General features: G+C 40.1%; 1 protein-coding gene across 2 annotated transcripts in view; it reads right to left on the reverse strand.

Annotated features, from left to right (window-relative positions):
• LOC133648616 (coiled-coil domain-containing protein 85C-B-like) overlaps positions 1 to 12,500 on the reverse strand; it is a 106,602-nt gene that overhangs the window by 44,101 nt on the left and 50,001 nt on the right. For both annotated transcript variants that reach the window (XM_062044881.1, XM_062044882.1), the window contains exon 2: positions 1,777 to 1,856. In XM_062044881.1, the coding sequence (XP_061900865.1) occupies positions 1,777 to 1,856 (80 nt within the window). The remainder of the gene's footprint in view (positions 1 to 1,776; positions 1,857 to 12,500) is intronic.

The raw sequence follows: 12,500 nt of genomic DNA on the forward strand, positions 1-12,500 counted from the left end.
TAGGTCGTTAAATGTTAGTTTCAAATTTGATTAAAAGACTGAAAAGTTGTGATATTCACAAATGAACCAAATACAGGTGGGAATCTTTTGCCACCTCACGATTGGATTATGATTCAGGAGCTACGATTTAATAAAAAATGTATTATTGATGCATCTTTAATTTATGTATATTCATGCAGTTTTACATTTCTTTTTGTTTCACTAAATAAGCGTTTATCACTTGCAACTTTTAAAAACAGTGCATTTTTAATAAGAAATTTCCATCACATTTATTAAATTATTGGAAACATGTGCAAAACTAGATCATAAGTGCCTTATAATAAAGGAGCTGGCCGGATCTCTCAGGGAGGTGGCTCGCTGCAGTCAAGACACATTTTATAACTGTCTGCATTACTTTATTTACAATAAATGAATTGATTATCCAAGTTTACCAATCGATTTTATAATCGTCCATGTCCAAATAGCGATGCATATAAAAATCGATTATTTACCCCACCTCTAGAACCAAATCTATTGACTGGCTCATTAACATGAACGATAGGTTTGTTTTTATTTGCAGAATGACAGTGATGAAACATTTACATTATTCTCACATAGTAAACCAAAGCAAAAACAGTGGTGTGTGTCTCCTCTCTGCTCTGAATGGAATGGAACTGTATTGTCATTGGACTTAAAAGTACAACATGTGTTTTAAGAACAAGCTTTCAGTAGACAGGGGACAGCCTGTGAGGAAAGGCTCAGCTGCTCCTTGTACGTTGAGGACAAAGTGTTACGTGCTTTCAGATTTCTTGCTAGTCGCTTTTGGGAAAGAAAGTCACTAAGAGGAGTCGGAAAGATACTAGATTTAGTGAGAAAGTCGCCAAGATGAAAACACTGCGCTGACGTGTGTGAAAGATAGAGACACCAAGACGCGCCTTACGTTGCTTCTGATTGGTTTACATTCTGTGGTGCCTACCGTGGTTGGCTAGATTTAGGCACAATAATTTATGGATTGTTCTGGGATAGGTTATTTTGGTCAATCAATCAGTTACTCGAAATACGACAAATATTAAAGAAAAATGTTTCATATTATGGAGAATATAAATAGAGTAGTGAATGAGGAAATATAAGCGTGAGAAATGTCAAGTGTGGCGGGAGAATGTGTTAATCTGCTTGACTATAACGCTCAAAGCGTGAGGCTTGTCAGCGCTGTACAGTGTGTAGTTAAGCATATTTAGCTATTCCTCGTCCTCAAGTGATAATACTTGTAAGAAATATACTTTATTTTCTGCCATGGAAACACCGATTACTGACTCCAAAGTGGCTTTGCATCGTGGAGGCAAGTTAGCCACTAGCTAGAATGTTACATTGCGTTGAGGACGTTTTTGTTCGCTTGTTTCTGTCAAATTTGCAGACACAGCTAGAATGTAGTATCAAAAACTATTGTCGGCAAAATGTGTATAATTTATATATAATATTGTTGATATCGTGCAAGCCGAGTCACCAATGACTAGGGATTCTTTGTTTGGGCACTCGGAAAACAAACCTGTTTGCTACGCGCAATTTTTGACCAACGATAACAGAGATGTGTGGTATAGGAAAGCCGGGGGAAAATTTGGCAGAACATTTTCGTCAAAACCCGAATCATAAGAAAAGTGGAGCGTATGAAAACCTAGGTACTAATGTGTATTTAAATGTCGTAACTAGTTCATCCTGACTTGGGATGACTGATGCATGATTCCTCGTGTTGGACCAGGCAGGGTCCTCACAAAAGTGCTTTGACGTGTGCAACCTCACCTGTGACAGAAGCTTGCTGTTGTCGTCCTCAAGGATTCGCACTTTCGTCTCCAGCTGTCTGATGTAGTTGGAGGAGGAATCTGAAGAAGTAAAGGAGGAGACTCTATTAGCATTTCAAAGAACTCAAGACAGAGAACGATCTGGCAGCCAGCGCGAGACGACCATGCAGAGTTCAAAAAGGTTTTCTGTGAAGGAAGAAATGTGCTGCATTCATGTATTAAAAAGTGAAATATTCTTTAAAACTACAAGAGAGGTTAAAAAACAGCTGCTAAACATTCCTACCCTTAATAACTGCATCTAACCTCACTTTCGACCTCAATTCACACTTCCTCACCACATGTTTGGCAAACGAGTGTAGGACATTTGTCACGTCACAGCCGCTGCTGGTGGCAGTAGCGATAAAGCTGCGGATGGTAGCAGGTTCAAACCGGGGACAGAAGAGGAGGTGCAGTGGCGGCATCTCAATAGGTGGTGTGTTATCCAAAAAGAAGTGTTTAATTTACAGCGTGATCAAAGCCACAGTCAGCAGCAAGTTTTTGTTTTGTTTGCCAAGTGGACATTTGGGAATAAAGGAGGGGGGAGACAAGACTGTTGTGTATATCCTGATGAGAACCAGCGCCTTCTGCAGTGGACATTTACTTTTGCATAATAGAGCTATATTTTCCCCAAAATGTGTAACTCTGACCAAAAACATAGAGCAAAAATAAACGTCTACTGCAGAAGACGCTGGTTTGGCTTAAAGTCACAAGTTTTGGCATCACATTGATGGTTTTCATCTCGTCAAAGACACAAAACATATGGTCACGGACCACAGAAAAGGGCCTTTACACAAAATGAGTAGCATAAAATGATCCAAAACGTCTTTCACAAACAAATAATGAAGATTTGACCTTGTTGTTTCTTTCATTGATGAAGAGCTCTGCTTTGTTGACACACATTAATAGCAAAGACTATAAACACTTGGATCAGAGCCCACAGTGGAGTGCTTGGACAACAGCAAGAGAATGCTCAAGCTGCTAATCTCCCGATTCTGCCTTGTGACCCTCTAATCTGGACTCATCTGCTGCTGGCCTGACCCAGGTCCAGATCTCAAGCCGATTAGGGTGAAGGTTATTCAGCCTTCGTCCCTCGTTGCCACAAGGGAACAACAAAGACAGACACAGAGAAATGTGTATGTTTGCTTGTTTGTGTCTCGAGTATATCACAAGCAAAACTCCAGACTAGTTCTTCACCAGCCTTATTTTAACGACACTGGTACCTGGGTTTTTGTTACTAATCTGTTCCAAAAGGCCAAATGAAAACCGAATCCTATGGAAACAAGCACATTTTCCTAAAAATAAATAACCAAATTAATCCCTTCTAGACACCTAAAAACATTAACATAAAATACATTTTATAGTGAATAATTGTAATTTTACACGCAGAAAGCAATGCAAAATACATGTCAATGAATATTTAACATCACTTAAAGGGAAGAGAAGGTAGAGCCCACACAGTCCACACAGACACCATCATCGCACTTTGCTACAAGTTCAATAGTGTTCAATAGTGTTGCTTGCCTTCCTTTTCAAAGCGCTGGCACTAGAGATGGCTATCGTTTACATTTTTACCAATACTAGTACTAAATCAGAGCCTAAAAAGGATGCCTTTGCTTTAGCTGTGCCTGAATCGGTCCTTAAAAAATGGAAAAGGAGGAAGAGGAGTACATTAATGGCACTCATAAGTACAGAAGAATCAACGAAGCAGGCTTCGTACCACAACAAGTTTTAATTGTGATGAGACCATACTTCTCTGGAAAAAGAAGCTGAAGCAAACTTTTTTTCACAGTCGAGAAAAACAGCTACCTCTCGTTCAGCGGCGCCTTTTTCAAAACACAAACACACGCATACATGGCTATCCTCTACTGATACCTCTCTACACTCCCTCCTTTCTTGTCAGTTCTTTGTTGATGTTATTGTAAGTGGATTTTACTTTTTAGAGTGTTTGTTATTGTAGCAATATGGTTGTTAAAGTTAAGGATTGGTGTGATTTCTAATCATTTGTGAGGGCACTAAAGTGACTTCTGTGTGTGTGCGCGTGTTGGCAGAGTCACACACACATAGGACAACAGCTTGTTGTTGTTTTGGCTTGTTAACAAAGAGAAAGTTGATTCATTAGCCCTAGTTATGTTTGTTTGATATAGTACTGTGTGTCACTTTATATTGTGTTCAATGTGTACGAACCTTCACTAAAATATGGACTTTTGTCGAGGCTGGAACCCATTATCCATATCGACATTGTTTTTTATGGAGACATGTGCTTCACTATCCAAACTTTTTGATTGACGAACCCATGTAAAGAACCAATTAAGTTCGTAAATGGAGGTCCACTGTAGTTAATCATATGAAGGAAATGTGACAATTGACCCAAAAATGGAAATTAATGCGAAACAGGAAAGAGTTTGGATTACCCACTTCTACCACGCTGTAGCCATGTAAATGTGACTAGTTTTATTTATTTTAGTTTTATTATAAAGTTATCTACAGTACTTCACTTGTTTGTCCCATCACTTTTGATTTAGTTCAGGGTTAATCCTGATTCATTCGGATTGAGGTTTGTTTTCTCACCAAAACCCACCAGTGTCGAACTAGTACATTTGTTCTGCATCGGAGTTCGATTGCCGAGTTTACCCCTCACCAAACTAATCCCGAACTTGAACTAGATTTAGATTACCCGAATAAAGGGTACTACTGTGAAAACTTAGACTTAGACTTAGACAAACTTTAATGATCCACAAGGGAAATTGTTCCACACAGTAGCTCAGTTACAAAGGATAGAAAGTGTAAGGATGGAAAGGACAATGTAGGTATAAAATAGACTAAACATGTACCGTAGTAGCAATATAAAATATAACATGTGTACATCATATTTACATAATATATGTAAACACACTTAAGAAGTGCACATTTCTCTTTAGCGTTGGCACTGAGACAAAAAAGCAGCAACAGCGTCTAAGCCTGGAGGAGAAGCTTGAGCTACTAGCGGCTTTGTGGGGGTACGTTTAAACCTCACACTGCATCATTTCAGCATCACATGCCATGACTGAGTGGTCCTGGTGCTAATCTGTCATGGGAACATCCACTTGCACGCACAGTAGAACCCAGCAGCCCCTTTAAACCCTGATCCGCAGAGGAGGGACGGGAGGAGAGGGTCAGGCAATTAAAGCCTCCCCTGCTTCTCCTCCATCCTTTTATCCTGCCGTCCCTCCGGCTCCAGAAAGAGCTAAAATAAACTAATTAGCCTGCAGGACTGCGCTCGGTATACACTGCTTGATACACAACAAGCGCCCAGGGAAAGGCTGTTATTACTTATGCATGAGCTAAATGAGATCCGCGGAGCAGATAACTTGAGGAGAAAGTTCGGCATGGGCCGGCGGGGAGCAACATCTATGTTGGCACGCCACTGATTCCTTCACCAATGGTGTTGTTTACAACGTCAATGGAGCTGATGCATCCTTATTTGTGCGTAAGACCTTACGAGTGACGTGGACGGCTGTACTAGCCGTCCACCCGCCTCCCCCTGCGCGTGCCACTTTGTATCACGTCAACCCCACTGTGACCCACTTCCAGGAGCCACACTTACGTTAACTACGCTGGACTAGCTTCCTGTCGCTAACGTTCCACTATGACCTTGCTTGGATTAAATTAGCTACTTGTTGTCGGAGACGTCATCTTAAATGCTGTTGAACTAATGAATGATGTGGTTTGTTTTTTGGTGGATTTTCCGATAAATTTGACGCTTTAAATAATGATGGCTTGGTGATTTGTCCATTATTTAATTACATGCAAGCAAAGCAGTTCCTAAGATTTAACTACTTGGAAACTGCAAAAGCTTCCTAAAATCAAGCTTTGATTGATTGATTAAATAATTGGTTGTTTTTTTTGTTTTCCAAGTTGAACCTCCTCACTACCATCTGGCCCTCACTCCGACATGACTGTGGGGGATATTGTTTGCCCGTCTTCTGCAATCCCTTAGGGCAGAGGTGTCCAAATCGTGGCCCGGGGGCCATTTGCGGTTAGCTGTTTTTTTTTTGGTCCAAAACAAATTCTACAGACAAAACCAACATGTCCCGGGTTAGAACATTACAGAAACAACAAAGAAAAGATAAAACCAGCCCAGTTCCCCTCAAAACATGACCTGAAAACCAAAATAACCAACTATATATGCGTCTTTCTGTACATGGTCTTTGATGGTATCTGTCATAATGAACATTTGTACACATTTCTTGTAAGATGTGGTCATTTTTTCAAGTGAGCTACAGCCCTTAGCCCTAAACTGTAAGAAGAAATTGAATAACTCAATGGAGTTGGATTACATATATCACTAGTTTACTTTGTGACCTACAACACAAAGCTAAGATGTCGATATTTGCTCAGCTAGTTTACAAATATTAGCACCCGCAATCATAACTTTTTCTGTATGTATTTTGGACACCTCTGGCTTAAGGGATGTTACAGAAATGGAATTTGGAGTGTGCGTCTCAGCCAAGCACCAATTGTAATCAATGGTGTCCAACAAAAAGGTGGTGCCTTTTAAATGTCATCAATGATTTACTCTCACAAATCAATTACAGGCTGCTATTGGATCAGCTCCAACATTACCATTTGGATCTACAATGAATCCTTAAAGAATGTATGCATTGTCACTGGAATTTAGTCATAAAGTTCTTAATTGCGGTTTTGGACAAGTTTATTGGTGAATCACTTAAAGGCCTACTGAAATGAATTGTTTTTATTTAAACGGGAATAGCAGATACATTCTATGTGTCATACTTGATCATTTCGCGATATTGCCATATTTTTGCTGAAAGGATTTAGTAGAGAAAATCGACGATAAAGTTCGCAACTTTTGCTCGCTGATAAAAAAAACCTTGCCCCTACCGGAAGTAGCGTGACGTCACAAGCGGTAGTGCTGCTTACAATTCCCCATTGTTTACAATGGAGCGAGAGATATTAGGAGCGAGAAAGTGACGATTACCCCATTAATTTGAGCGAGGATGAAAGATTCGTGGATGAGGAACGTTAGAGTGACGGACTAGAATGCAGTTCAAGAGATATCTTTTTTCGCTCTGACCATATTTTAGGTACAAGCTGGCTCATTGGAATCCACACTCTCTCCTTTTTCTATTGTGGATCACGGATTTGTATTTTAAACCACCTCGGATACTATATCCTCTTGAAAATGAGAGTCGAGAAGGCGAAATGGACATTAACAGTGACTTTTATCTCCACGACAATACATCGACGAAGCTCTTTAGCATGAGCTAACGTGATAGCATCTGTCTCAAATGCAGATAGAAACAAAATAAATAAATCCCTGACTGGAAGGATAGACAGAAGATCAACAATACTACTATCAGGAGACACCGAACCAAACACTGGACATGTAAATACACGGTTAATGTGTATTCGACGCCTGTCGAAGCCTAGCAATGCTGTTGCTAACGACGCTAACTTAACAACGGGACCTCGTCAGAGCTATGATAAAAACATTAGCGCTCCACCTACGCCAGCCAGCCCTCCTCTGCTCATCAACACCCGTGCTCACCTGCGTTCCAGCGATCGACGATGCGGTCGGCGGCCCAGAGACGTAGGAAGTCAAGGTGAGTTCGCCGCTAGCGCGTCTGCTATCCGACAAAGTCCTCCTTATTGTGTTGCTACAGCCAGCCGCATACACCGATCCCACCTACAACGTTCTTCTTTGCAGCCTCCATTGTTCATTAAACAAATTGCAAAAGATTCACCAACACAGATGTCCAGAATACTGTGGAATTTTTTCGAAGAAAACAGAGCTCTGTGTATTGTGTCCAAAAGGGTCCAAACACTTCCGTGGACCTCGCGACGTCACGCGCATACGTCATCCTCCAAAGGCGTTTTGAACCGGAAGTTCCCCGGGAAATTTAAAATTGCACTTTATAAGTTAACCCGGCCGTATTGGCATGTGTTGCAATGTTAAGATTTCATCATCGATATATAAACTATCAGACTGCGTGGTCGGTAGTAGTGGGTTTCAGTAGGCCTTTAATACCAGGGTGCCAGAAAATGTCCATTTACATCCGAAACATGAGTCTTATTATGATTTTGAACCAATCCAAGATTTTTTAAATAATTGATTAAAAGATGTATTTTAGCCGTCTCTGCACTTACTTGCTGTGTGTATACGTCATTCATCAGCAGCTAAATGAGGAGCTTTTGTAACCGGTTTTGAAAAGGTTTTATTATAATTAATATAAAAAATATATTCATTTTTCATCGAGAATCGATTCTAAATTGAATCATCACCCCAAGAATTGGAATGAAAATGAATTGTTGTAAGATCCACATCACTACTAAATACTACCTCGGTTTTCGTTCCAAAAGTTGCAATAAAGACCCAATAGTACGAAAACCTTTGCGTAAGAAACAATGGAAATCCAATGAATAGACATACAATATATATATAGAATACTTATAGTTTTACATGCAGAAAACAATGTGAAATACATAAAAATGACGAATGAACATCTAACATTGCTTTTAACTTTATTAAAGATTTGTTGGCAAAAAACGGCGATGAGCAGAGAGCTAAAAAGGGAGAGGAAACCGACATTTGACGTACTTCATGACAGCATTTAATTAGATTTTAATTTGACCACTCCATTCCAAGGATTGTTGGTGGGTGGACTAGTTTGTTGCACACAATATTTGGCCATACAATAACTAAGTTTTCGCCAAAATACGAATCCTACGAAAAGTGGTGCTTACGAAAACAAGGTAGAGTGTTCCTTCGCCACTTCACGGTTCACTTACTGTGGTCTTATTGCATTGCTGTTCTAGACTGTACAAAGTGCTTAAAGAGCATAGGAAGTGTTTATAAGTATGTGAAAGTTGTGTGGAGTGGGTGGAGAAACTTTATAAAGACATTAAATGCATATCATATTCATAAAAAAAATCATACATTAAATAGTGTCCCTACATTGCGGAAATTCAACAATTTTTTAAATGGTCATATCAGTCGATAACATTAAGTTGATTATTTTATCATTACAGTTGTTGAGTAAGAAACTCAACTACAACGATGCATCATACGTGCATTGTAAAGTAATCTCACAAAATGAAGCCGCCTTTGAGTGCTTTTAGATGGACAACAACAGCGATACATGCTTTCATTTCCTCAAAAATCTCCATTACATTGGAAGGTAATCACTTTTTTGCAAGACAGTATCTAGAGGGTCTGATTTCTCACTGAATGCAGCTACACATTCGCTAAGTTGGCAACATCGATCTAACCTGACTCTCGCCAGATCCTTGTAGTTTGCTGAGCTCCACACAAGGATCTGGGAGTTCACAATAGGAAATGTATTTCAGAAGGCGGGGCCTCAAAAAAAATCATTGTATGTGATTGGATTAGGGCTGCAACTAACAACTAATTTGATAATCGATTAATCTGTCGATTATTACTTTGATTGATCGATTAATAATCAGATAAAAGAGACAAACTACATTTCTATCCTTTCCAGTATTTTATTGGGGGGAAAAACAGCATACTGGCACCATACTTATTTTGATTATTGTTTCTCAGCTGTTTGTAAATGTTGCAGTTTATAAAGGTTTATAAAAAAATATATAACAAAATAATTTAAAAAAATAGCCTCTGCGCATGCGCATAGCATAGATCCAATGAATCGATGATTAACTTAATCGCCAACTATTTTTATAATTGATTTTAATCGATTCGTTGTTGCAGCCCTAGATTGGATAAACCACTTGTCCGTTATCTTGAATGACGTGCTACTTCAACCACTCACATCGAAATCAACCCGTGACGCTGATGAGAGCGACGCTGAGAAATCCAAAACAGAACAGTCGACATATTGGATAACGACAGAGCGAAAAGTTAGAGAACTTTTACTGAAACAACGCAGCAATGTCAGTAGACGATCGATGTCGCAAAACAGTTGCAATAGCAGAATCAGTGTCAGCACACGACTCCTCGCTGCGTGCCGCCATTGTTGATGGAATCAAACAGTCGCTTCGGCGCTACGTCACATCTATGAAATCCCGCCCAGCGATCCTGATTGGTTCATTATTTTTTGCTATCTTGAAGGAGTTTGCAATGCCCTCGAGCCCACATCCTTGTGTAGAGCTCAGCAAACTACAAGTATCTGGCGAGAGTCAGGTTAACATCAATCTCCATCTTCTTATTCTCTGGCAGACCAGGTGCGTTAGTTACAATGTCTTTATGAGCGCCAAATCTATTTGTGATGCTCCAAATGTATTCGTGGCGGGCCGCCACAAATAAATGAGTGTCAATATATGCTAAGCTATCTGAAAAAAACAGCTGCTGATTCTGACACCAATCATCAATTGTAAATGGTAATATCAGTCTGTAACATTGAGTTGATTATTTTATCATTACAGTTGTTGAGTAATAGACTGTCCTAAGACGATGGATCATTGTAATGCATTAGTAGGGGCTCACAGATGATATGCTTTACTTTCCCATCTGCGTGGGTTCTTTTTCATCCGACACACTCTTTTCATGACGGGTGGAAGTCAGTTTACTACAGGTCAAAACAGGCCAATTCTTTTCGGAGCAGATTCGAAAGGACAGGAGGTGAGCGCCGAGTCAGGCCGTTTCACAACATATAAATCACTTTGTGCGCATCCATGCAAGCACACAAACACACACTTTCGAGGATAAACACTGTGTTAGTTCAAAGTAAGAAATAGGTAAGGTAACCATATTATGTTTTCAAGTCGGATCGTCTGACTGTTTAGAGGTCTGCTGTGCACTGACATCCCGCTGCTTTTAGGAGTCCACTTTCATATGTTCCCACAGCTGTGTGTGTGTGCGCTTGTGTGTGTGTGTGTGTGTGTGTGTGTGTGTGTGTGTGTGTGTGTGTGTGTGTGTGTGTGTGTGTGTGTGTGTGTGTGTGTGTGTGTGTGTGTGTGTGTGTGTGTGTGTGTGTGTGTGTGTGTGTGTGTGTGTGTGTGTGTGTGTGAGAGAGAGAAAGTGAGAGCACTAAGAAGCAGCAATGGCAGATGAGGCTCCTCTGTGGTAATATTGTGTGAGTTCAAGGCAGGGGTGCAAATTAACACTCGCCAGTCGCCATTTGCGAGCTATTTTTAGCTTTGGCGAGTAAAATATTTGCCTAACTTGCCACGCTGGCGAGTTGAAAAAGTGAGGTTCACAACAGCAATAATGCAGCGCTTACCGGTACCTAAAGCAACACGGAGATCATTATTTTACCAAGCACATATTTGTTGTGATGTCACGTTCGACGTTCCGTAGACTAGTTGCTAAGAGACGGCAGTTAGCTAGCCTAGTAGTTAGCTTAGAGCGCGCACTACAGGGATATCTCTCAGGCGACAGTCACAGAGTGTACCGGTAACGTTACTCGAGTCTTAATAGCTAACAATCATTCTTCCTAGCCTTAAGCCTATAAATCTTATCGTTATGTGGCGCTTCCTGAAACCCATAGCTAAAAAGGCACGGACGGAGGAGGAGGAGGAGGAGGAGGAGGAGGAGGGGGGTCGCGATGCGAATGCTGCGAAACCCAAACCGACCAGCGCTGGAACTGGGGGGAGAAAGTTTCAGACGAAGTGGCTATACGACGATGCAGGGAAAAAACGCGACTGGCTGACTGTCAAGAACAACATCATGTTTTGCACTGTGTGTATATTTACAGACACCCACCTAGGCTACAGCTCTCACACACCGACACACACTTAGCTCTCTCTCACTTACTCACTCACTCACTCACTCACTCACAATGTCACACACACAAAGCTCTTTCTCTCACACACACACACACACGGGGAGGGGCGGTGAAGTTCTGAGACGTTAATTTTTTCTATATATGTTAATCTGATGTTCTTTCATTAATGTTCTTTCATTATTTATATCCAGACAATGTTGGCAACAGATTTAATATTTTTTTCCTATATTTTTTGTAGCAAGCAGTTCACGGTCAATCAGACTTGCATATTACTTTTATTTTATTGAATGCAGATATTTTTTAATGTTTAAATGTAAAAAAATTAATGTAAATATCCAGACAATGTTGAAAAATATTTAACTATTTCTTTATTCTTTGTAGCAATCAATGCACTGTAAAACTTGTATATTACTTAAATTTTATTGAATACAGATCTTTTAAAATCTTATCTGCACTGCATCATGCGTCCTGCTTCTAGTTTCATAGGATAGTAAAAAAAAGAATCTATATACTCTATATACTATACTGTGGCCCCTGGTTGGTTGTAGAATTGGTTTTAATGTGACGTGAACACTTCTACATGGCGGAATACAATGGTAAAGGAAATAGTTTGTTTTGGCATTTGGCGAGTAAAAAATATGGTTGGCGAGTATGTTTTTTCACCTACTAGCCACTTGGCGAGTTGGTCAAAAAGTTAGTTTGCACCCCTGGTTCAAGGCAGGGATCTCTCTCAATTACCTCAAGATGTTGAAGAAAAGAAGAAAAACATTCCCATTCTGGTCTCGGATTACGAGGAAGGAAATCTGACCTCACTGGTAAAATGGGGTCAAATGCAACCGCACCTCCAAAATACAGTACAATCTCAAAACAAAGTTATTTTGCACTTTTGCGGCAATCAAGGATGGTGAAATCTGACTTTAAAATATTCTGTACAGTGAATAAAGGTTTTGTGATGGCCACAGTTTAAGCCTGTAACAGATTGATT

The sequence above is a fragment of the Entelurus aequoreus genome, linkage group LG04 (assembly GCF_033978785.1).
Source record: "Entelurus aequoreus isolate RoL-2023_Sb linkage group LG04, RoL_Eaeq_v1.1, whole genome shotgun sequence".
NCBI lineage: Eukaryota > Metazoa > Chordata > Actinopteri > Syngnathiformes > Syngnathidae > Entelurus > Entelurus aequoreus.